The 26,702-nt window shown below is 40.2% G+C and overlaps 1 protein-coding gene across 4 annotated transcripts in view; it reads left to right on the top strand.

Annotated features, from left to right (window-relative positions):
- The window catches only part of SLC4A4 (solute carrier family 4 member 4), a 314,261-nt gene that overhangs the window by 210,338 nt on the left and 77,221 nt on the right, over positions 1-26,702 (top strand). For all 4 annotated transcript variants that reach the window (XM_072941127.1, XM_072941141.1, XM_072941149.1 and 1 more), the window contains exons 9-13: positions 2,013-2,100; positions 4,387-4,541; positions 5,172-5,285; positions 7,388-7,562; positions 20,092-20,225. In XM_072941127.1, coding sequence (XP_072797228.1) covers positions 2,013-2,100; positions 4,387-4,541; positions 5,172-5,285; positions 7,388-7,562; positions 20,092-20,225 — 666 coding nt within the window. The remainder of the gene's footprint in view (positions 1-2,012; positions 2,101-4,386; positions 4,542-5,171; positions 5,286-7,387; positions 7,563-20,091; positions 20,226-26,702) is intronic.

Genomic DNA, 26,702 nt, shown 5'->3' on the forward strand with positions numbered 1-26,702 from the left:
GTAGTTTATTTTAGGGTTAAATATTTTTTGCATGTGTTGGACTCAAGTCAGTGATCTGTCCCTTTAGAAAAATGCATTGTACTGTCATAAAGAAGCACTTTATAGTGTTGTATTGCTGGTATATAATTTAGGTCCAGATTCAAAGGAAAAGAAGTTCTAGTTAGAAGAACTACAATCCAGATCTAATAATGACTGCCTTCACACTTGAGCAGATTCTCGTGCCTGCTGATTGCTTTTGCTGTTTCATCTGCTGCGCTAACACTTGAAAGTGAACGTGCCACTGCGCTCCACAACTGGTTTCTACGCAAATAACCCTGAATGGCTTTATGCTTATTCTAGTATAAAACCTGAGTATTCAAACTTTCAGATTAACTTCTTACGTTCTTAATTTCTGTTTCTTTCTTCACCCTTTGGATTGAATTTTTTGATGAGAAAAAGGAATTATCCATTCAAGGGTATTTTGGAACAGACCCTTAATACTTTGAGGAGTACTCACTATCCATTCTTTCTTATTTGAAGTGAGGTATATGAATAAATAAGTAAAAAATAAAATTTTACTAAGCAAAGCCCTAAGCCATTCCTGGTCCCATAAAACCTTACCTAAGATTTCTTATCACCAGCTAAGTATCCACAATATCTTTCCCTAGAGTGACCTATGGAAGTCATAGTTGGATAGCTTTTCTCTGTGGAATCACAACCCTGGGATATGGGTTGGGCAGGTATTATTAGGCAGAATTGTGTACTGAAAAGAACAAGAGATAGGAGGCTATCTACTCTGTCATTTACTAGGGGCAGTCTTTGGGCTCATCCACTAACTTCCTTCACCCTAGGTTTCTTCACTATTAAATGGGTATAAGATTCCTGTCCTTATTGCCAAGAGTAGTAGGAGTTTAAATGATGTGTGAATGTGAAATGCTTTGTTTGCAGGCTTTAAGAAGCCATGCAAATGTATGATGTGAGCATTTTTATTGTCCTCATTATCTCCCTGTTAGATAAGACATGATCATAAATAATCAAGGCAGGGATTAATCCAGTGTTGTCTTTTGTGTGTGTGTGTGTGTATATATATATATATTTAATATATAAAGATACTTATTTAATTCATTTATTTATTGGGTTTCCTTCTCCCTAGTTGAGACAAGCATCTTTGCCCTTGTGCTCAGTGAAGGATTCTTTCCAACACAATAAGAGGTGCACTTAAATGGAAATAAGCTCATTATTGCAAGTTTCAGGACCTACTTACCATGAAGCAGTGCTTTGTGGATCATCAAGAAAACAAATCTGGAAAAGAAAAGGAGGACACCCGCAAAAGAAGTTTAACTGTGAATGAGGCTTTATTTTGAATTTCTCTCATGTTTTTCTTTCTTTACTTTGGCTGTCAGCATGTGGCTTACTTGTAGAGGGCTTGGTTTTTGCTGACTCCCAGCCACTTCTGAGTAGAAATATTTCTGAAAAGTATGGAGAGGATCATTTGTCACCACCCATACTGAGTAAAGAAGAGTCAGAGAAATCGGAAGATGTACTGAGTCTTTCTAGTTACTGCGCTTAATGGGTTTTCTCCAAAGATTCTGAAAGTCAGTAGAGAGGGAGACAGAAGAAAGTTTAGAAAAGAAAGATTGAATGATTCATAAAGCGACCCTTTCCTTCTCAGTGAAGAAGCTTCTCAGGTTTCTGTGCTAAATTCTCCCTTGCCTCCAAATGAACTGGACAACAATTTGTGTTTCACAATAGTGTGAAAGGGTGTCTTTCATATTACCAAGAATATTACTTTGTTTTGTTTTTGTGTTTATTTTTTTTTTTTGATGGAGGTACTGGGGATTGAACCGTGGACCTTGTACATGCTAAGCCCTCACTCTACCACTGAGCTGTACCCTCCCCTCCCTTACCTCTGTTTTAAAGATTAATTCTAGACCTGACCTTTTTATGAATTATGATAAACATGTCTAAGTTGTGTGTATATTGAGTCTGATGAAATGTATGTTATAGCCTTTGCTTCTTTCCTCTCCCATTAGGTTCTTGTTCATTCTCTTAGGTCCTAAGGGGAAAGCCAAGTCCTACCATGAGATTGGCAGAGCCATTGCCACCTTGATGTCTGACGAGGTAGGGAATCGGCAGTATGGTGGTCTGTGAATGTCCTACTTGTGTTTTCATGCTGTGAGTTGGCTGTCACAATTTATTCAATTAGAATTACATAGCTACCAACCTTCTTTAAAACATGAGGTACAGTCATCCATGCAAATGAGCTGACATCTACATTTGAGATTTTCATAAAGTTAATTTTATGTTAGAATAAGACATATTTTCCTTTTTTCCTAAACATTTTCAGTTCTTAAAAGTGATACATGTTAAATATTCTTTAACATGTTCAGTTCACTGTATTAACTTAAACTTTATCTCTTAGAATGTTTAATATATTCATTCTGGAAATTCTAAATGTCCATATACTAAATTGTTTCAGAAATAATGAGTTCTATAAACTAATGTATAATAAATGGATAATGCATTTTCCCCCCCGGGTATCAGAAAATACCTGTTTTAATGGTTTTCTTATCTTGTGGGAAAGAATGACACACATACTAAAATGCATTAGCAACTGTTACTGCAGAGTATCTAGGACTTTGGAATTATGACTGTACTCTCATTACAACTTTAATGTCATTACACACATTTTAGACCTGACAAAACTCCAAACTAGTCTCATAGTAGGAGAAATACTATTAGAATGTAGGATCAATGATTTCTGCTTTTGTGTCTTTCTAGCTTACTGTTTTCCCACATGTTTTGTTTTTGCTTCATTGCTCGATTTGTTAGCTTCTCCATGTGTTAAATGCAGAACAGCACATGAGTTATGGAAGTTCTGTTTGATGATTACTCAGAGGGTTACTTAATCTGGGAGCACTGGCAAATAGCTGTGATGTTTTTTCCCCCTTGCAGCAACTGAGCATCTCAGTGGGTTCTTCTATTTATTTTTTTGTATGTTTATATTTTCTTAAAAAAATTCTTCCTCCTAAGATGTATCAGTTAGAAATTCTTTAGGCTGCAGAAAATCCGATTTACAATGGCTTAAACAATTTAGGGTTTATTTTGTTCACATATTAGGAAATTTGGAGGTAGGTAGTTGCTGGAGTTGGTTTAACTTAACTGCTTAATGATAAATCAAGTACCAAGGCTCTTGCTTTGCGGTCTTAAGATGGTTGCTGCTGTCACCTGCAGTGATCTCGTCATACTCCAGCCAGGAAGGAGGCAGGTAATGTTAGCTATGTCTGCCTCTTTTAACAGGTGTTCGAAAGCTTTCCCTTTTCCTTTTATCTTATGGGTCAGAACTGTCCATCCGTATTTGTGGGGGAGGTTGGGAAAGTGACTTTGACTTTCCAGCCTCTATAGTGGGAGGTCCAAGAAAAAATGAGGCTGTGGCCGGTCACGCCCACTACAGGTGATATGCCGGCACTTTGTATTGCCCTCCCCTCAACCCCACAACCCCCAGACCTTTACATGTTGTTTGTTGAATCGCTTTTAAAAATTCCTTTCGAGAAGAGATTTAGTAGCAATCTTTAAGAACAGGCAAGGATATTGAACAGGGGCCATCTTCTCTCCTGGAGACAAAAGAATTTGAGTTACGAGGTATGAGAAGCTCACGCTGTGTGTAAAGGACTTTCAGATCATCAGCAAGGTTAGAAGAATGGAACGATTGACAAAGAGGATTATGTACCTCTGGAAGCCCCTTCTTTGAGTTTTTGCATAAAAGACATGGAGCATTTGCTGGATACTTTAGTTCTGGTTTGAGTATTGCCTTGTTAAAAATGGCTTAGCTATTGTCTTGCCTAAAGATAGACAGATGATCACCTGCTTCAAGCCCTTTGCTTTATGTGTTGCCACTATAACTCAGAACTCAGATTTTTCTTTTTTTTTTTAATAGCTAACATTATTTGTGTGTTTGAGAGCTACAGTGCTTGAGTCTTACCCTAGTCTTAACACTCAGCTTGAACTTTTCCTTCTTGAATTATAAGCAGTAGTTTGTCGCAGTAGTTTTTATTTCAGGGAATGATCTTCAGTATATATTTCTCTAAAACATTTTCATCTGGCTTCCATAGCAACTATAGCATACCAGTGGGAGATGAAAGGCAATGTTGTTTTACGGTCATTGATAGAAAAAAATTGTAGAAAAGAAAAAGAAACACAGCTGTTTTCTCATGCCTCTACCTATATTCTTCGGGTTCATAATCTGAATACTGAAATATTTGGAAACAAGCTGAGCAATAGGAAATGTGAGACTATGGTTATAGTCATACTACAGTGGATTATGGGTTGCATTCTTCAGGCTCAGCATGACGTGAGGCATGTGTGGTGTTCCCTTGTGGGATCAGCGCCTCTCTCATTGTTTTTCAGGTGTTCCATGACATTGCTTATAAAGCAAAAGACAGGCAGGACCTGATCGCTGGCATTGACGAGTTCCTAGATGAAGTCATTGTTCTTCCACCTGGGGAATGGGATCCAGCGATCAGGATAGAGCCTCCGAAGAGCCTTCCATCGTCTGACAAAAGGTAAAATTATCAGGCTGTCGGGAGGTTTCATCCTTAAGAAGGAGATTGTGTTTGGAAAAGGAAAGAGGTTCAGGCTGCTGCCCTAATAATTTCAGGTTTCCATTTAACTTAAGGTGTATTATCCCCAGGGAATCACACATGTGCCTTGGTCTGACATTCTGTGGACACCGTGAAATGAATGTTACATGTTGTGATGTTCCTCAGTGATTACAAATTAGAAAGCTCAGATGACGATATTGCAGGACATCACAGAGATTCTTTCGGGATGTTCTGGGGACTCCTGACACCTGTGGAAGCATCAGTTTACTCAAGATGAGTCTGTAGATTTAAGAGGTCAAGCAATTGGGTGAGATCATTGAGGAGAAGCCATTTTCTGGGAATCTGTGATTTCCCAGGTGGAACAGTTTTCCTTCTATACCACATACAATTCAGCTTTTCTATTCATCCGGTCATTTGTCTTCACTATAAATAGAATACTTTAAAAGCCATCTTTTAGGATGGCAGAAGGAAATAGTCATCTTTATCCAAAGGGTTTTCAATCCTTCTCTTTATTAGTTAGTGCACGACACAGCCAAGCAGCAGGTGAATGAAATCCACTAATATTCGCTTGGGCTCTGTTGTCTTGCTCAGAAAGAATCTGTACTCAGGTGGAGAGAATGTTCAGATGAACGGGGACACGCCCCATGATGGCGGCCACGGAGGAGGAGGACACGCGGATTGTGAGGAATTGCAGCGAACCGGAAGGTAACTGATGGAGCCTTCCATGAAGAGGTTCTGTTCCCATCTGAATTTCCCTTCATCTTTGTAGCAGCATTTTATTCACCAGTTTGGATATTTGGTCAGCCAAAAGATATTTATGGTGTACCGGATTAATCACAGGCCCTTGGGAGGCAGCAGTGAATTGAAAGAAAAAAAATCCCTGTTCGTTTGGGTTTTAGTTTGTTGTGGTGGGAGACAAACAATAAGCAAATAATGAAATGTGGTTCTGGTTTTATGGAGCAAAATAAAGCAGAAGTAGGAAGTTTTGCCATGGAAGAAAGGGATTACCATTTTACATAGCAGGGTCAGAGAAAGTCTTAAAGAGGACTGCAGCATTGGAGGAAAGTGCTGAAGAAGACTGGAGACAGACCCTGTAGATGTGGGGAGGGAGGGGGACCAGCAGAGTGCTTGATGTGTGCTGGGTCGGCACTGAGGCCAGTGTGACTGCAGTGGTGTGAGTGAGGGGTATTAGAAAGAGAGACGGTGTGTGTGATGGGAAGCCTGAGTACTGTACCAGTCTTCCCCGCTTGGCTTTCATGATTCCATCTCTTCCTGGTCCATTTACTCAAGTGGGTAACAGTGCAGAAACAAGCAACTCCCAGGCCACTGTCTCCTGGTCCTGCAGTTGGGAATTTAGGTTCCTCAGATCATTTTGGCTAAATTTCTTTTCGTTAGAATGATTCCTTCTCCACTGCTGGGTTCCCCATTTCATCTTGGGCTAACTAAAAATTTAAGTAGGGTATTCATTTTGTGAAGATATGACTTTTTAAAAACACTGCAGGGTTTTTTGAAAACACAGAAGTATGTCATTTTAATATGCAGTTGAATCTGAATGAAATTTTCCTAACCTGATGACCCACCTGGGTTTCGCTCCCAAATTAAGAGGATGTTATTTCTCTCTTCTTCCTTCTGAAAGACTAAAGAACATAGAACCATCTCTCTCCCCCATTTTTTTTTTTCTGAATAGGTCTTTACAAACTATTTCCATTAGGGATATCCTTTTCCTTTTCTGTAGATAAAATTTCTAGGATTTAACTTTTTTCTTTAACCAGACTGTAATTTTATTCTTGCTTTTGCACCTTTCCTAAATGCACTGTGTGTCTGCGGTATGCCCGGTACCATGCAGGGCCCTGTGCGGACCAGGAAGACTGAAGCAGGGCACTGAGCACAGCTAAGACAGACAGACAGACAATCCTGAGAAAGTGTGGTAGCCCCTAGTGCAAGTAACCTACTAGTGGAGGGTCAGAACTTCAGGGACGTTGAGCTCTGAGGAAGGGCATCGTAGCAGAACGCACTGCAGGGAGCAGGCTGAGATGGGAGGTTTGGTTGGGAGGGTGAACTGACAGATGCACAAGTCGGCTGACCTGCTAACGACTGTGATGGGGCTCAGCTTGCAGTGCTTCCCACCGCCCTGCCCCCGCCCCACACACCTGTGTGGCGCCCTCAGTTCCTGCCAGTCCTCCCCTCAAAGTCGCCTGCTTGGGAGGCCTGTTCTGGCCACTCTCATGTTTCAACCACAGCAACACTAGCAGTTCAAAACCCACCTCCCCACTTAGTTTTTTCTTTGATTTTTAGCACCATGCATTTTACTTACTTTGTCTCCCCCACACAGAAAGTACCTCCATGAGGGTGGGATTTTTCCCCCCGTGTTGTTCACTGCTGTCTTTCCAGCACCCAGCACAGGGCTGGGCGTATCACAGGTGCCCAGCAAATGTGCATGAAGTGAACGAGTGAATGATGAATGAGGCTGGAAGGGATGCTATGGCAAGATTATAAAGGGCCTCGTGTGGCCTCACATGTTGGGATGGTTTTCTTCAGAGAAGAAATTTAATTCATCTACACAATTCACTCTCACCTAAAGACCAACTGTCTAGTTTCTAGGGAATGTGACACCCAGGTTGGTGACTGACAAAGAGACAGATTTATTCCTTCTATAATTTTCTGGTTTTCATCTTAAGTGGTTAAATAGTATCTTGTTGCTTCAAATGCTTTAAATACAGATTCTTCGTGGTTTATTAAATGATCTGCTGGTTAATGTAACGGTCACTTAGTTCGCGTTGTCACGTGTTTGCTTTCTCCCTGCCCAGGTTCTGCGGTGGACTAATTAAGGACATTAAGAGGAAAGCACCATTTTTTGCCAGTGATTTTTATGATGCTTTAAATATTCAGGCTCTTTCAGCAATTCTCTTCATTTATCTGGCAACTGTAACCAACGCCATCACTTTTGGAGGACTGCTTGGGGATGCCACCGACAACATGCAGGTGGGTTCGGTTTGGGGAAGACACAGATAGTGCAGCCCAGACCGCCGTCCTCAGCCCTGCAGCTCCGCGAGCAGCAGATGGCCTTTCGGTTACTCAGCGTGATTTTCTTTCTTTTGCTGGATTCTGCATTTTACTTTGCTTCTGGCCTGCTGCTGTATTTCCAGCATTTCAGTAACTACAAAAATAGCTCGATGAAATCTGGCTTGAGTCACAAGTGGGGAAAAGAAGGGAAGGAAATGAGGATATACAATTCTATTTGGGCAAAAGCACGTCGGCTGCTTTAATTTTGTGCCGGGTGCAAGGTTTAAGTCTTCTGTTACCTTGAAAGTACGGACCGTATACTGTTAAACTTGACCACACACTTCCAGGAATGCCTGGTGAGCTTCATTGCACAGGTGAGCAAACGACCGAGTGATTTGCTCCTGGTTGCTTTTACGTGTCTGTTGGTAGAACTCAGCTTTGAGGAATAAAAGGGAAGAGTCGTTTTCGATGTACCTGAATCTGCCTCTCATCAGTCTGTGAAGACTCTGGCTTGACTTATTTTGTACCAGCCTATATTTGTGGGTTACTTCGCAGGTAGTATTCACCCTCATTTTGTATCAATAACAATCTTTTCTATCACTGAAACTTCAGCTATTTTGGGAGGGTGGGTATAGCTCAGTGGTAGAGCACAGACAGGCTTGGTGTGCGGGAGTTCCTGGGTTCAATCCCTGGCACCTCCATTAAAAAAGAAAAAAGAAAGATATTTTAAATTCCCTCAGTTGATCCAGTCATTAAGGGAAAGTAGGCATTGTGCTAGGTTCTGAGTATACAGTAGTGAATGAGTCTGATCTTAACGAAAAGAAGCGGATTCAAGCCCTTTTCAAACTCTGTCCCTCTGTTACTACTTATACTGTTTAACCTACGTGACATTCATAAGTGCTGCCAACCAGCTTATTTAAAAAAAAATACAGCTGATTCCAAAAGATTCCTTTTCTCTACTTCTGTTTTCTCCCCTGGGCACATTCATGTTTTAGGTTTCTGCTTAAACACAAAAATAAGATGGAGACACTCTGTGACATCTAGGTTGATCCAAGCAAAAAGGGAGAAATCACTTTAAACAATTGCATTTCGTTTGTTAAGAGCACTTTTCTCTTTCAGCCTCTATCTCTGGCTGTGTAGCATGTTACCCCAAAACCAGAGGCTCCAAACAACCATTTGTATTATTCTCTCTCCTGGTTTTGGTGGTTGATGGACTCAGCCGGGTGGTTTTCTTTGGTTCGCTCAGACTTGTAGTGAGATGGCAGCTGGGGTTGGAGTTGCCTGAAGGGGTCTACGCTCACATGTCTGGTGCCTAGGCTGGGATGTCTGGAACAGCTGGGGACCGAGGACTCCCCACGTGACTTTTCCACGGGGCTGGCTTGGGCTTTGTCTCAGCTGAGGACGGTGATGACTCTGAAGTGCTCCTGCACCATTGTAGGGGGGAGAGTCGCCACTCGGCTTTGCTTTTTTTCCCATGTGAAGATGCACTTGGCATTACTGCATTTTCTGATTCTTCCATGAAGTTCTGGTGATTTTTAAATATTGGCAACTGAAGAGCATTTAAAAAATTACATTGTACTGGCCAGAAAGCACATCTCTGTGTGTTCTCAGGCCTGGGGAATAGACACCAAGCACAGCAGGACTGAGATGAAGTATGCGAAGAGGGTGTGTCACGTTTTTCCCTCATTCATAAGACAGGAGTGAATAAATTAAATGATAACAGTGATGTCAATCATGGTATTCTTATAGAATCTGATCCACATCCAAATTGGGCAGCTATTCTACGTCTAAATGAGAGTGTAATGATAACTAAAGCACATGATGTGAGAGAACAAGTGAGAAAGAAAGCACTAGGGAGGCTCCCTGAGGCCAGCGCAAGGAAGGTAATACCTGCCGCCACGTGTTAAGAAAATCAAAGAAAGCTGGATTGTGAGAGGGTGACAAGAACACAGCTTCCTTCTGTCTTTCAGAATATATAGCGACTTACTTGTGAAGATAATTTTTCAACACATTTTTTTCCAAAGATGTTCTTCTCATTGAGGTAGAGACATTATGCCTCTCCTTATGTGTTCGTTTATTTTAAAACTGAATCCAACTCCTTTTCAAATTCATAAGACTTAGCGGTAAATCACTTCATCTGAGACGAGGAAGAAGTCTGTCCAAGTCTGTTGTTGCTCCCTCCTAGGTGAGATAATTTCCCTACAAGCAAGTCCTGTATAGTAAAGGGCTGTGTTGTGTGACAAATGTAGTTACCATAGTGTTTCCTCCGTTATCAGTGTCATGAGAAAGGCCCTGCTGGTGGAGCGACCTGTTTCCTGAATTCTGAAGATTTTAGGAGAAATAGACATGCTTTCATTGCATCAGGATGTCCATTAAAATGACCATTTATTGGGTGTTACTCCTGGAAGTCGACTGAATTCAAAGTATCTAATTCAAAACTATCAGGATAATTTGCCAGCCATCGTTTGATCATTTTATTAATAGATTTTGTAACCTCCATTGGTAGTTTTCACTGAAACTGTGAATTCGTTATTTTAAAAATTTCTCTGAATAAAAATATTGATGGACATATTTTCCTCTCATTTCTGAAGACTTTTTCAAGAAATGTATTGGTGAAATACTGCAATGTGGGTACTTCCAGTGGGTGGCAGAAACACTGAAAAAACAAGGATAAAAAATTAGTGATTGTTCACAGATACTTGTTGAACTGAACAGTCTTATAAATTTCTTTTGGGTGGGATAATATCAGCATAAGGGTTATATCTGAGCACTGGATTTGTGGATGTAAAATAATTTGTAGAAATACAAATTGACCAGTGCATGCACATGCATGCCCAGCTCGATAGGTACACAATAATTTTACATATTCTAGTACTTAAATATGGAAACATTTTACCTGTAGTCATCATGTTAGGTTTTCTTGCGATGGTAGGTGACTTAGGTTGGTATATCTATTTTGAAGACCAGGGAGTAAGGTGATTTAATATGTTGCAGGGCGTCTCATGACTGAAAGGGTATGCACTTTGACGTTCAGGGGTTTTGATGTTCTGGCAGTAGATGTCTTCTTGATTTGGCATCAGGAAAGCAGAGTATTTTGTGGTTTTGGTACGAAGGCCCAGGTTATTTCACGGGTCTAAGGCAGACGTTGATTCATCCCTTTGCAAATTTTTATTGAGTGTCTCCTGTGTGCCAGACACTATTTTAAGTGCTGGGGATACAGATAATGTGACCAAAGTAGGTTAAGAATCCCTATTCTGATGCATTTACAGTCTAGAGTGTTGATACTGCAATCCTTTTTTATGCCCCTAAGAGATAACAGGAGTGAGTGTGGTGGGCTTATTTGTGGGGCTGTGGAGGTGAAGTCCTCTGGCTTCCTTTGACTTTCTAAACACTAGATCAAGGCTAAGCAGAAAAGCATTGGCACAGCCTGAAATAATCTTCAGTTATATCACGTGCCTTCGTAAATGTGGCAGTGGGTTATTCTCAAAAGCACAGGCAGCTCAAATGAGTCAACTGAGAACAGCATCCTTGCTTTTTAAGGCAGGCAGCTCAGAGATGGTTCAGATAGGGCCCTTATTGTGAGGCTACAAATAGACATGGGTGCTGGGGAGAAGCATGTTGTGAAAACACAGATGAGTCACCGCGCTGGTGTCGTTCAAGCAAGCTCTTCTGCCAGCTTCTGTTCAGGAGGTCTTGCCTGCTCAGAGACAGGGATGTACATTTAAGCATTTGTTTCAGAGCAGAAACATATATATATGCTGAGTTATATATATTTAATAATCATATATATGTAATAATATATGTATCATACATTCTGTGTGTATATACACACACCTTATATATACGTATGTATATCATACATATACACACACATACCTCTTTAGAAGCAGATCTTGGGAGCCATGTGGATCATTTCCTATGGAACTGTGTTCAGCATAAAACAGTTGAGGCTGCAGTGGCTCCAAATATAATCCAATTTTAATGGGAACATAGACAACTGTATGAGTCCCCCAACTTGTCACATACATCATGCTTCTCTGAGAGGACTCTGAGGCTTTCAGAGGGGTTTCATGGATTCCTTGTTAAGTGTGGGCAGTTAAAGTTGTGCTTGGGCTTCTGGGCGTAACTAAACTGCTTTGCCAAGAGTTGACCTTATGTTCGTCTAGGATCTAGCCCTGGCCTGTGACTGGTTCCTGTTCAACAGAGGACAAGAGCATAGGCTTTCTGAGGTCCAGGAATTGTGCAATCCTCTTGTCCTTTTCAGTAAGTCCCACTTAATACTGCCCTGTTTTGCCTTGCCACGCTGTCACCAAGGGCTTTTAGCTTCAGCATCCTAAAAACATGTCCTTTCCACAACTAATCTCTCTGAGACCATGCATGTGAACTTTGCATTGTATTTATATTCTTGGTTGCCAAGTAGGCATACTGTTCTATTCATTTAGATGCTTTTAATTAAATTGTTAAATGTCAATTTAACAAATACTAATAGATAGCTTAGCCTATGGGTTGGACACTGATATAAGGAATACTTTTTTCATACTTTGTGGCAAGTCTTTGTGTTATTTAAAAGTTCTTAGCTTTATGGAACACAGAAAAGTGCCTTAATTTAAATCAACATTGTTGATTGTGAATGAGCACAGTGTAGAGAGAAGATTGAGTGAAGAAAGTCATTTAAATTTTTTTTTCAGGAGTAAATATAATTCTATTTTCACAAGCCTTTTAGCAAAAGAATACAGTAAGGTTTTCAGAATTCTCTGAATTTCCAGATATTTATGGAGCCTAACAGCACATTTTAAGGGAACTTGTTTCATAACAAGCAACATTTATAGTTGTCATCTCTGAATTTGAGGCTTTATTTTAACATCCTGCTGGGCTGAGACTATTGAATCAATCTCCTTGAGTTGGAAATGGATCATTTCTTATTCATATATGATATTCCTCAATAATATAGACAAATCTTTATGAAGCTTATCATGTGCAATTTATAACAGCAGAATTAAAGCAACTGATAATGGCTTTAGTACACGAGGACTGTGTACTAATTTCACCTTACCTGAATGTAATATAATGGTGCCAAAGTGCATTTCTTCCTTGAAGTGAAAATAAAAGGTAGCATGTTAATCTGCACCAGAAACCTATTCCAGTTTCAAAAAGTTAGGTAGCCTGTTGGAATGATCCAATTAGGTTGTTTTGGTAAGCAAAAATAAATGTCTTTTCAGTGACAAACTAGAGGACTCTGCATTGCTTACTTGCCTCCAAGGTATACTGGTCATTCTTTTTCCCTGGAAGGAGCTTTAAATAATTTGCTTCATTTTCTGTACAAGTTTTGTTCAATTGAAGTTAAGTGATTTTTTTTAAAACCAAATTTCACTTACTAGAAAGAACCTTCTTTGGCTGTTTTTTTTCGTTTGAAAGATGTTTGTCAACCTTATTTTCTTGGTGATCAGAAAATGATACCACTTGGGCAGTGGTTGGGGATCCCAAACACTGCTAAATTCTAAAATTATTTTGTGTTTGCACAAATTACTTGAAATTACTTTAAAATGGCTTTTTTTTATAAGATATAATTATGCATTGTAGAAAATTCGAACAATACAGAAACACTACATAGAAGATAATTTTGACGTTGAAGCGATCACCTAGAAATAGCCATTATTAACATTTTCATGAATATCTTTCCATATATCTTGCAATGCATGTGTAAACAGATCGGCGCATAGGATTTTATGTAGATGAGATCATATGCCTTCTGTTCCATAACATGACTAGCATTTCATGGAAGTCTTTCTACTTCAGTTTGGATCTTGAACATCATTTTTAATGACTGCCTCTATTTATACATACGATGCATGTGCTCTAATTTACTAAATAAATTCTCTATTAGTAGACTTTCAGTTTTTTCCAGTGTTTTTCATTTATAAACAAACCTGGTGCTTAACTGCATTTTCATTCTTTGTAATCACCTCAGAGTAGATTCCTAGCAGAATGTGATTGCAGGATATATTTTATTTTTGATATTTATTTCAGATTACACTCCACAAAGGTTATACCAATTTATACTTCTGCCAGGAATGGACCAGAGTGCTGGCTTGCCCACACTCTTGCAAAAACAGAATTTGTTTCAGATTCTCATTTTTGTCATTCTTTGGGTTGAAAAAATGATGGCTGCTTCTTTTTTTTTTTTAATGACTTAAAAAAAAGCAATCTAGTTTTATTTGTTTACTTAGGTGGGGGGAAGTAATTAGGTTTATTTATTTAGTGGAGGCACTGGGAATTGAACCCAGGACCTCATGCATGCTAGGCATGTGCTCTACCACTGAGCTGTACCCATCACTCCCCCCTTGGCTCATTCTTACTCAATTTCAATGTCTTTGATTTTTAGTGAGGGTTAATATCCTTCCACTTTTATTGCTTACCTCTGCCTCTTTACATCTGTGCTCTTGGAATATTTTCCTTTTGGGCATTCATTTTCTTGTCTCATTGACTTGTAAGAACTGTTTGTATACTAAGGATATTTTCCCTTTGCTTATCCGAAATATCATAAATATATTGTTTCCTAGATCTGCCTTATGTCTTTTAACCTTATTTGTGATTTCTTTTGCTATAAAGACTTCAATTTTTATGTAGTCAAAATCCCCAATCTTTTATAGTCTCTTATATTTGTTATATATTTTGACAGGCTTTCCCACCCCAAGATTAGAAAAATATTTACCCACATATCTTTGTTCTTTTATGTTTTCATTTACATTTTTCGACCATCTGGAATTGATTTGTGTGTAAGGTTATACTGGTATTTGATGTTTGGGAACTTCAGCTGGTCTAGGTACGCATTCACAGCTCTTCAAACAAAACAGTATTTTAAAGCCTCCCTTTCTTGCTCATCCATTCCATTGGACTTGGAACTGAAGTTCTTTGGTAAAGACCTTGGCTCGTACTTTTCTTCAAGCAGAGAGATAATTTGTCTTTTAAGTCTTCCCTCTTTTTTCTGTTCCTGCTGGGCAGTGTAAACAGCAATCCTGTGGATGACGACCAAGCACTTTTAGGCAGACTAGATGGCAGTAAGGATTTGGCAGCTGTCATCTGTCAGGACAGAAATCACTGATTTATAGTCTGTAGCTACACAGGTGAAATAAAAAATGAGGGTTGTATATCCAGTCTTCTTCCCCAGTGTAGATGAATGGTTTGTGTGACCACCGATCGATCATTGACAATGCTAGCAAGTGGTCCTTATTTTGAAAGAGGAAGGGAGGTTGCTTGAATGGGTACATCGCATATTTGGACCATCTGAGAATCACCTGGGGAACTTTGAAAAACTATAAATTCCCCAGGCCTGATCTTCAGAGATCCTGATTTAATTGTTCCAAGTGGAGGTAAAAAAATCAGTATTTTTTTCCCTTAAAAAAAAAAACCCTCCCAGATAATTCTCATGTGACCCAAATTTGATTTAGATATTTGCATCATTTCTTCACTTAGTTTTGATCATATGGCTTGGTTAATGTTGGGGACCTGACATCAAAACTCCTGCAGGTAATTCAGATTTGTCTGCTTATTTCCATGGATGTGTTTAAATGGCATTAGGCTGCATCATTTTTCTTGGCTAAATTTCAGAGTCAAAGACTCATCTAGAGACACTGAATTTTATTAGTCAACATTCTGTGCAGTTTGTGTAGATTATCACCGTGGGCTGAAATTTCTTTTTAATGGTTAGAAAACATTTTAATTTTTTAAATAGAGGTTTGACATTCAGCAGGAATATTGGTGACTTTTTATCATTTATTGTCACCAAAATATTTTCTTTCTCAAGTTTTACTTGATTGAAAATTGTTAAATAGAAGAAATAGGCTTTTGTTTTCTTACAGTCTTGCATTAATTAATAATTAATCCAAATGATATATTCCTTAATAAAGAGGACATAGAACAACAAAGGTCATGCTTTAGTGTTATATGAAGATACAGAAGATACTAAATTACGATAAAGTCAAAGTTGACAGCATAAAATTTTAATTTGTAATGTTTTATCATCTTGAATGTGCTTGCTTTGCATTAGCTATGACAGCTGTGACGGCCCTGGCAGCTCCTGTCACAAGTAGCTCAAAGACAAAATGCTGGTGTTACCAACATTTGGGTTTTTCTTTTTTTAAGAGTCTTGTTCCTGTGGTCAGATTTCTTTCATGCTTGATTTTTCTGTTATGAGACTTGGGTTGATTTTCTTGGCTGTTTTGTAAAACAAGGATCATCTTTGGTTTAACTTCGTCCGGTCATGTAAACAGAAAACTGTTTGCAAGTTGTTTTAGATGTGGATTTTGACTTCACTGCAGTAAAGGAAGACAAACGACCTTGTTTTACTCTGGTTGGCTCCGCTTGTCTAGTAACAGGGGATAAGGAGGAGCAGCACTCAGTCAGTGGCCGGAGCGTTGCCCTCTCAGGCTTCTGCTGGTTTGGAGTTGGCTCTGGGAAACACTGAGAATCTGTAGAGGCTTCCCCCTGCCTTTATCCCCTGGAGACTAATCTTCATCTTTTCTTCCCATGTTGCCCCTTTTGACTATCTGTCTCCATCTCCTTCCTCTCTTGAAAGACGGAGAAGTAATAGCAGCAGACTGGAAGGAAGAGGGTGAGAAGCAGGGAGAAAAGGGAACCGGCCTTTCATTGTATCTCTGCTTTATTTGTAGCTCTTTATATAATATTGTCTTACTTAATCTAAATAATTATCCTGTGAAATAGCCATTATTTTACAGAGGATAAAATTAGGATTTAGAGAGGTTGATGACTGGTGGAGCTGAGATTTAAACTCAGATATCCCAGACTCCGAGCCATGCTCTTTGTGCCGGGCCACCTGTGAGAGACCTTGGAAGAGACTCTCATCTCGTATCGAAACAGATACATGATGTATAAAAACATATCCAGCAAAGACTGTGTTAAGCACTTTACATGCATTATCTAATCTAATGTTCACACAAATGGTATAAGGCATAGAGAGGTTAAGTAACTTCCTTGAAGTCATCGGTGGAGTAAATGGTACAGTCTCGGTGCCAGCCTGCGGTCGTCTGACTCCACAGTCCCTTGTTGCACTATATTGCTGTGATGTTTTCCTCCTACGTGAAGAAGCTAAAACTGAAAGAGGTTAAGTGATCATCAGCTCTTTGGTGGCAGAGCAATCTAGGCCAGTTGTTAGCTCTTTCTTCTGTTCCACAGTGGACACACCTGATCAGAAATGGGATAAAATAAAAGTCAAACCAAAATGTAGCTGGAGTGCTCTTAGGCACCTGATTCTGGCACACCTCCAAGCTCAGCCGTCTCCATCCTTATGAACTGCTAGGGAATTTGTTTCTCTGTGGGAAATCAGGTGCAGAAGCGTCTTTGTGAAAAATACACACATCCACATATTCCCTTCCTTTTTTTTTATATTAGTGAACACACTGAATATAATAAATCAGAAAAGGGGTTTTTGATAGTTCACCTTAAAAATTGCTATAAATTCTAATTACAGTTAAACTAACGTTGTTCATTACATAAGATTATTTTTAAAATGTCTGTATTGTCAAGAGCAACATGTCAAAATGTGGTGAAAATAGTTCTTTTCTCAGAAAAGCTGGAAACATCGGTAAGTTTAAGCAAGTTTCCAGTGCAGTGTGTATAATAAATCACCTGTCTCTGTTTCTAAATTGTCAGCAACAGAATGGAAACTGTAGCTCTTAGGAAAGGATCAAGAGCTGAAGTAAAAATAATCTACCTTTTAACAGGCACCTTTTTAACTTGCATAAGTCAATGCCAATCTCTCAAAGAGATCAGTTGTTATCTTTAACTGATGGCTGTTGGTCTTTGATGAGTGGGACCTAGAGTATGATTTGGGCATCTTCTTCAATTCCTTTAGCATTTGCTGGGTGCCCACAGAGCATGTGGAGGGATGGTGTACAGTGATGGGAGAAAGAGAAACAGGGATGTTACCAGAGACCCTGCCCTTGCCCCTCAGAGACGTTATAGCCACATCCAATCAAGTGGAGAATTCTTAACCCGCATTCCTCCTTTCTTCATTCACGTTCTCCCTTACACCCAGCCTGGGCTGTCGTGTGACCCTGCCATGGTGAGGAGAAATAGTCACTCCTCCACGCTTGATGAAGAATGATACAGTGAAACTTTGCCTATCACATGTGCCCAGAGTGTGGCTTGTCCTGCCCCTCGGAGCCTTCCAGTCCCTCCCCTTCCGTGTTACGCACACTAAAATAAGTCATGAAAAGGAAAATAAACTGTAAAATAAAAGCCCAACGTCAGCGCACAGGAGGTGAAAAACTGCAAGTCCCAGGAAATCCCAGCCAAAGGCACATCTTTTCTCTTTGCCGAGGGTGCAGTCGTGGTTGGACAGGGACGCATACTCCAAACACTCACTGTCCCACAGTGAGGGCGGATTTGTTCACATCATTTAACCCTCTGAATCTCAGTCTCTTCACATGTAAGAGATCAAGACTAACACTATGTGTTGGGCACAAGGGAACCTCTTTCTCTCTTCTCTGCGTAAGTGCGGCCCGGTTCTGCTAGCCGGTTCTGCTAGCCTTGCGTGTTATTCTGCTTTCTGTCCCCTGAGGAAAAACGCATGGAATACAATGAGTATGTGTGAGATGGCTGTAAAATAACACGAGGGTACCCTTCAGCCATGTGGGAGAGCTCACACTTAGTAAATGGGGTCCTCTTACCAGACCCTCCTGCCGGACTTCAAACCCAGACATCTTGGATGGAAGTAGCTGTACTGAGCTGTTCAGACCGTGTCTGCTCACTTGTTACTTGTCAACTCTCGCTTTTTTGCCCTATCCTCACCCCCACCCCATTCTCACACAGTGCTGTGCTCAGGGATTTTTGTCTGTTTTCCCAGTTGAATTCTACCCTTACAAGAGGGAAGGATATGCTATGGCTAGTGTCATCTTAAAGAGAACATTGCTGGCTCTGAAGCTGTGTAAAAAATATTTTGGGTGATCATTATAATGAGGGTCTCCTGGGGTGGCTTTGGAGTGGGGATAGCACTTCGTATGTTTAGGTTCTGTAAGCTGATTTTTAAAAATCGGTTTATTTATAATGATTGTGGGTCTATTATATGATAAAGGAATGAAACATTGCTGGAGAACTTTGTGGGCAGTGAAAGTAGGTGACTTAGTGAGGCTGACAGGTGGCTAGGTTAACTGGTAGGGGCGGAGTAAATGACTGAGGGCCACCTCCCATTCCCCGGAAGTCCACCCTGCTCAAGTCAGAGGGTGATTTAGATTTAGAGGTGGTTTGTTTTAAGTAAACATTAATCACACTTCCACGAACAGGTAATTTATTGTGCAATTGCAAAGGGGGCTCTTCCTAGTACTGTTTCAGTATTTACACATATAGTTACCGGGATCATGCAGTTTTGCTCTGCCATGTAAATTCGTCTACCACCAAGTATATTTTTTGTGTCTTTTAAAGCTATAGAATGTCTTCATTTACTCACTTGAAAAATGTTTTATCTTACAGGTTTTATGGTTCAGATGTGTAGCCTTACGTATGAACAAAGGATCTGTCTTTTTATGTTATTAAAAACCATCTTTTGATGAAGTAGTATTTTAAATTTACAAAAGAACCTTCCTACAAATAAATACGTGATTTTTCTGCCTGAAATTTGAAGTGATGAAGAATATAGGAAACAGGCTAGTTTGAGGTATTGGTCCTAAATGATGTGACTAAGAAGTGAGGATAATTTTGTAAGTCAGTGATGTTTGATAGCTCGTGTTTCTTTGTTCTTGTTACACTAAAGGGAAATAATGGATTGATTTCCAGAGAAATACCTACAGGGAGATGTGGCCACAAAGGTTTGATTATCCATGTCCCTGCACATTTATTTCCTCTAGAGGTAAAGTAATTTAAAGCTCTTGTGTAAGTTGGACATTGGACAATGAATATGTAATAGGAATACTTTTTGGAATTGATGTCTTAGAGATTACAGAACAGTGGGAAAATCACTCTCTGTGTCCCCTTTGCTCCCCTCTCCACTGGAAAAGCTTTTGTTCAGAGAAAATAGCTTTTTTGCATAAGATGTAGCTATTTATAAGTACTTGCTATGTGCAAGGTGAAATCCGGCTAAAATGAACACTGAAACCACAGAGAGAAAAACGCCACCAAAAGTAATAAGTCACTTCTGCACACTGGGTGAGATTATATAGTGGGATTTTATGTATAGAAGCTTCAATTAATATTGTTAAAGTGGATCAGAGTCACCCTTTGCCTGCTACAGTCAACCACTAGTCATTCACTACAGGCATTATAGTTTTGGTGAGCAGTTCAACCCTGGGAGTAGGCAGGAATGACTAAATTGTATATATGGTGAAATAAAAGATAACACTCATATTGGTAAGAATCTTTATCCTTTACATTTGTTTGGTATGTTTGCGATAGCCCTTATAATAGCATATTCATGTGGCTTAATTCCCTTAGTGACATCACACATGGAAAGAAAAAATATATTCTTCTTTTAACACCTCTGTTTTCTTTCTATTAGGGCGTGTTGGAGAGTTTCCTGGGCACTGCTGTCTCTGGAGCTGTCTTCTGCCTTTTTGCTGGCCAGCCACTCACTATTTTGAGCAGCACAGGACCCGTTCTCGTTTTTGAGAGACTTCTGTTTAATTTCAGCAAGTATGTGCATACACATCTACCTGTACATTAGAACTGTCTAACTGTAGAGCGTGCACGCCTAGCTGGAGCAGAGGATAGTAAATGGGGAGAGCAGAATCACAGGGGTTTGAGGATTTGGTGGTTGCGAGGCCCTGGGAGACTAGGTGGTCCAGCGCGGGTTTGCCTTTGATTCATCTGAGGCCCGGGTGCCGCATTACCTCTCGCCCCAGCCCGTCATTCTCTGCCTTCTTGTCCTGCTTTGTGTCTCGGGAGGTGGACCCTGTGGACTGCAACAGTCGTCTTCCCTGGCCCTCTGGCTTCCTGCTGGGTTTGGCTGCAGCAGAGCTCCAGGAGCACAGGACGGTGGGGAGGGCAGGGTGCACCCGCCTACCCTCAGCTCGCGCTCTCGGCTTTGCCCAGCTGTCCTCTGAGTTCAGCCCCTGTCAGGTGGCTCCTCCTCCCTGGCCCTTGCCCTCACCAGGCTCTGCTGCCTGTTCCTGTTCTGTAGCCTTTCCAAGCAGGGAGGTAGAAATGGCTTCCCGATGGTGCTAGTCCCCGAGTACCTTGCCATTTTTTTGTTACTGACGCCTCTGTACATAGTCTAGTAAATTTTCCTGAGAATCTCATTTGAGATCGCCTTCCATCTCCTGCTGTGATTCTCACGTGCCAGAGAAATGAAATGACTTGTCAAGGTCGCATGTCTCGTCTGTGAAAGAGACTGGACGCTCTACTGCTCCTCACCCCCATTCCAGCATTCTGAACTCCAGATCCATTTCTAGACTCAACTGAGTAATAACTAACATTTACTAAGTGCTGACCACGTATCGAGTATTATCCTGAGCACGTTCCGTGTACTCCCTCGTTTATTTCTTGTAGCCGTCCTATGAGGTAGGGACCGTGTGCAGTTGTCTAGGTGAGAAAGCGGACATGGAGCGGGTGAGTAAATTGTTGGCAGTTGCATCACCAGTCATTGTCAGGGCTGGGATTTGAATCCTTGCGTTCTGACTCCAGAGCCTACGCCTCTTACGGACTCGCTAGACACGACTAATGGGCATGACAGTTGTGATATCGATCTTTTCTTTTAGAAATTGATGGATCATTTTAAGAAGGAAAAAATGGAGTTAAGCAAATTATCCAAGTGGCCACATTTGCACACAAATAGTTTCAAAATCAAATTGGGTATTCCAGTCTCTTTTTAATGAACTTGATACCTCTAAGAGAGAATTGCCTTTACTGGCAGGTCTCAGTCCCCAGATTGCAGAATTTCATACAACTTGTTACCACTCCTTGTGGGAATTGCTGTATACTTCTGTTGTTATACATTTTTTAGAATTTTAATGTTAGAGAAATGTCATTACCTACTTAATGCCTCATGGAATTAAGGACTCATGCAACAGGCTTTGAAACTGTGTGTGCCATCAAAAATGATCTCAAGATAGAGGAGGAAATGAGGATTTAAAGCCAGTTTTTTGAAAATCGGATTGAGAACATAAAGGAGGGTCTCCCAGGAATTTAAAGTTCCATGTTTTCTGTAGATCATTACTGCAAATCTCTCTATCATAATTCTCAGAAGACCATTGGAAAGAGTTCTGCTCATGTCAGTTTATAAAAAGAGTCAAACAGTTTTTATATGTTTAAAAAAACATTGTGTGAGACAAGAAAGCCTTTATGGAAAGATTAAACAAGCATGTACTATAAACAGGAACAAACATGCACAATCTTTGCAGAAAGATTTATTGGATGTAATGTGATCAGAGCCTTAATCTACAGAAAATGTTTGCATTCTGGTTTGCTTTAGATAATTGTAGGATAGAGATTATTTCCTTTTGCTAAGCAAGTTCCATTCTCACTTTCCCTTCTATTTCATCATAATTGGAAACTTAAACATAGTTTCAAATGATTTATTTGAAAATAGTTGTAAAGCAACAAGAAACATTTGACAAACTCTGCTTTAAAGTCGTCACTGGCTAATATGTGACACTTATGTGGCAAACCTTATTCTTTTATCCATGATGCTATGTATCATTTGCTTACATATCCTCGTAGCAGTGCTAATATTTTGTCTGGATACAGACTACTTGTGTAGATCACTATTTCCCAAAATGGGTTTTGTCATTTACTGTTTCCAATAGATGTTCCATTAAAAAAAAAAAAAAGAAAAAAAGAGCTCTGTCATCCCAGTAGATCTGGTAAGTGCTGCATATTATAGATTATATTATCCCGCCCTTGGTAATTCATTTTAGTTTACGAAGGGATCTGAGAAGTCCTGCAGGAAAGACACTGTTTTACTATGTTTGGCCCAGATTTTTCCCATCTTATTTTACTTTTTTTTTTTGAGAAATAGGTAAATTCTTGTTGTGTTAATTCAGTGGACTCAAACAGTAACTCCACGAAATTCACAGATTTATCTCTGACTAGGAATACAGGTTTTAATATTTCCCCAATAAACTGGAGACTCAGGAAGGAATATGAATGATACACTGTCACCTTTTAAAATTAGTAGCAGAATGAAGGAATAGCTCACACCTTTCCCCAAAACACTTGTGGTTTTGTTTTTCCAGTTCTGCAGTCTCTTGTGCACTATTTTTACACATTATATCGCAATAAGAGAGAATTAGATTCCTTTTCCTTTTCTTCAGGGAAGAATCTGAAAGGAAATTTAACAATGCATTCCAAGCCTTGTAGAACCTTCGTAAGTGAAGTTGGATTTTAGCCTGTATAATTGTCATTGGGTCATTTAATAATTTCTTTCTTGCAGTCTTTGAACAATTTATAGGCCTTCAAATTATGATTTTCTTCTATTGAATTACTGGATTTATTCATTTAACTTAGGAGGTTTGTGTTTATTTGCCAGACACTGATTTCTGAAGCATGCTTCATTGTGAATTCTTCACTTTGTCTGTACCCTTGGCTTTATGCTGCTCAAAACTATCACTTAAAATATCTAGAAAGAGTGTTACCAAAAGGATATACAGTCATTTTCTCCTTTTAACTCACCATAGTTTCTTCGGTCTCTAGTATCATTTCCTCTTTATAACGTGTAAATGTTTATAACTTAATTGCTGTTTAAACTTGGCACCAAAGGGACCGATAGTCTTACTGGATGTAACGTTGCTTTTTATTATAGTTATTACTGTTGGTCGCCTTGCTTAAAAAGCCTCTCACCTTGTATTCCTCTCTCTTCTTGCTGCTGTAAACATATCCTGATGGAGGGCTGTGGGTATTAGTGATTTTCTGTGGATTTTCCTGCAGAGCCACTCTGGGAATATTGAAGCATTTTAGAGCAGCTATTTTGCTTTATTGTTTAGGTCCTAAGATTTGAGCTTAAACACGCCTTCTTTCCTTTGTACTTGAACTGGTGGTGTTCCTGACCATTAGCTGGTGAGTGGATTTGTTTCGCATCCTGTTCTGTAAGCAACTGTCAGCATTCTTAGGACAAATTAAGACTGCTCTAACTTTCATCTTGTTAGGGAGGCGAAACTAGGTAATTGTTCGAAACTATATTTTAACGAAAAAGTCCATTGGCTCAGAAGTAATAGAACTGTTTCTGAGCCCTGAGACTGACTCATTGTGGAATAATGTAAATTATCTCGAGTTCCTAGAATTTTGCTTTTTCTAGAGTCTGCTTGTCTCACAAAGACATACATAGGATTAGACTCTGGGGTTCCAGACATAAAGGGAACTGTGAGGAAATGCAAAAGATGTCTTCAGAAAGAGTTCAGGAAATCTGTAGAAGGTAACTCTCAGCCTAAGTGTTACTAATCTCCTGCTTTGGTAATGGTCTTCCAATTTGTGTCATTTGGTGAGAAGAGGGAAGCAAAGGACAGTGACTTTAAAGCGCACCTTATCATGAGCTAAATACAAATCAGACAGGAGGAACCATGGTATAGTTTTTAAAAGGACTGGTCTAAGAGCACAGAAATTTGGTTTCTGGTCTAGCTCTGCTGTTAAAACATCACATTTGGATAAACGACGAAGTTTCTGTTGGCCTTGGTGTCCTCATCTCTAAAGTGAGGCATGTTGGGCTAATGGGTGTCTGTATTAGGATTCTCCAGAGAAATGGAACCAATAGGATGTGCATGCACATATATAAGAGACTTGTTATAAGGAACTGGCTCACACAGTTATTAAGGCTGGCAAGTCCAAAACGTGCAGGGTTGACCAGCAGGCTGGAGACCCAGGAGAACTGACGTTCCAGTTCTAGCTCCAAGTCTGTCTGCCAGAGAACTGGGAAGAGCCCATGTTACAGGTCAGGTCCAGAGGCTCTCTGTCCACTGGAGAGGGCTCTCTTACTTGAGGGAAACTGGTCTTTTTGTTCTATTCAGTTGAGAAGCTGATTGGATGAGGCCCACCCTCATTATCGAGAGCAATCTGCTTTACTGAGAGTCTACCGATTTTAATGTTAATCTCATCAAAACCACCCTTAAACACCGAGTAATGTGTGACCCAATATATGGGCACCCCTTGGCTCAGCCAAGTGGACACACAAAATCTAAGCAATTTTGAATTCTAGTATCAGTAAAATTTTTAGTTACTCATCACCTGGTTACAGTGACAGTAATTGTCTCTGTCAGTCCTAAACCAGGCATGCCTTAATTCATCCAGCAAATTTGTATTTAACTAACTGAAGTCTGTATTTAATTTCCATGTGCTGGGCACAGAGCTAGGTAGAGAATTTGAGTTTTATTCTAAGAGCAGTGCAAGGTCACCAAAAGGTTTTAAACTGGGACATCTGATTTACATTTGAAAAGGTCATTTTGGCTGTGATGTGGAAAATGGCTTTGAGCAGGGACTCAGAGCATGAATATTAGTAAGGAGGTTCTTACAAGAATCAGGCGGGACTTCTTGGTGGCCCAGCCTGGGTTGTTGATGGTAAAGGTGTAAGTTCGAGGCCTTTGGGAAAGCATTAAAATACATGGCCAACAGTTACCGAAACTCATTGTCTAAAAGCAAGGCCGTAGAGTTTTGGGCGTGCATGGTCCTTGATTTATTTTTTTCTTGTGCAGAAACTGTGACTACCCCTCTCTGCTTTTTCATCACAGATGATGAGAAAAAAAAATATTTTAAAGCACTGTCCACATAATTTTAAAAGAATCAATATGAAATGCAATCTATGAAATGCTAAAATGTGAACACCTGACCCATCTTTTCCTCGGTGTGAATCTGGAACTAATTTACTTGTAAGAATTAGAAAGGGCATCGAGAAACAGTGGCCTGCTTAGATGGAGGTGGCCTGTTCTAAGGTTGGTGTAGGACAGGCACAGACGGAAAAGGTGGCCACAAGAGTTTTCACACACGACTCCAGCAGAGGGTGTCATGTCTGTGAGAAGCTTCCTGACCAGCGGTAGCGTCCGGTGGTAACCCGGCAATGCAGCCTTTATTGATCTGCCCACAGGCCGCGTATCTGACCCACTTCCCTGTGGTGGTGGCGCTCAGTCCGCAGGGAGCATTGTGTGCAGCCACATGCTGCATGCCTTTTTCAGCACTCTTTCCTCTTCCTGGCGAGACCCTCCCTGGTCTGTCCAGAAAGTTCCTGCATATCCTTAAATACCTTTGAGGTTTTTTATGAAATTTCATCTCTCCCCAGAATTAGTTACTCCTTCTGTGATGCTTGGTGGGAACCCTTAGGTATCACTCAGTGTTTTGTAGTGTGATTCTGTTTATCAGTGAGTCTTCCTCAGTAGACTTGGATGACTTGGGGACAGACAGGGAACATATTTATTTCAGTGTCTTCCTTAACCAGTAATGCTCATAAACATTTACTAAGCACGTGCTGGTTACCAGTATTATGCTTTCAAATTGTTTATTCTGTGAACTCTGTGAAGACAAGGATCATATTTTTTGAATGAGAAAATCAATGAGTTATTTACATTCAATGGTATGATTATTTTCTTTGTGCTTTTCCCAAACTTCTGGAATTATTTCTTTATGGTAGCCCAGTATCACTAGACCAAATTCTTAAAGGTGATACTTTCTGGATAAAATCAAGAATGGGCTTTATATCTTGAGGCTAAAATGATCTTGTATTTTTAGCAGTCATTCTACAGTCATTCAGTGGTTTTGATGCAGGAAAATGGTTGTAGGGTGTGAGGAGAGCCGAGTCCCAGGTCTTGGTTAAGCCCCTGGTCATTGGCTTCACACAGGAAAGAATTCAAGTGTGAGCCACCACTGAGTAAAGGTAGATTTATTTAGAGAGATATGCATGGCATAGAGTGTAAGGCAAGAGAAAGGCAAGGAAAGAGACATGGGAATTGGGTGCTCAGGTTAAAGTAAAAGTAGGTATGCACACCACAGACACTGTGCGGGCCTTCTCCGAAGGGGAGAGAGAGCTCAAAGGGCCACTAGACGTGGTGTCCCTTTTTAGGGTCTCAGTAGCTTCACAGTCAACAGGTGGGATCAATCCAGCTGCCCTGGGGAAGGGGCTGGGATTCCCAGCACCACCCATTCTTTGGCCCTTTGCGGTTAGCCTTGGGGCTGTCCTGGTGCCTGCGGGCATGT

This window comes from Vicugna pacos, chromosome 2, assembly GCF_048564905.1.
Source record: "Vicugna pacos chromosome 2, VicPac4, whole genome shotgun sequence".
In the NCBI taxonomy this organism is placed as follows: domain Eukaryota; kingdom Metazoa; phylum Chordata; class Mammalia; order Artiodactyla; family Camelidae; genus Vicugna; species Vicugna pacos.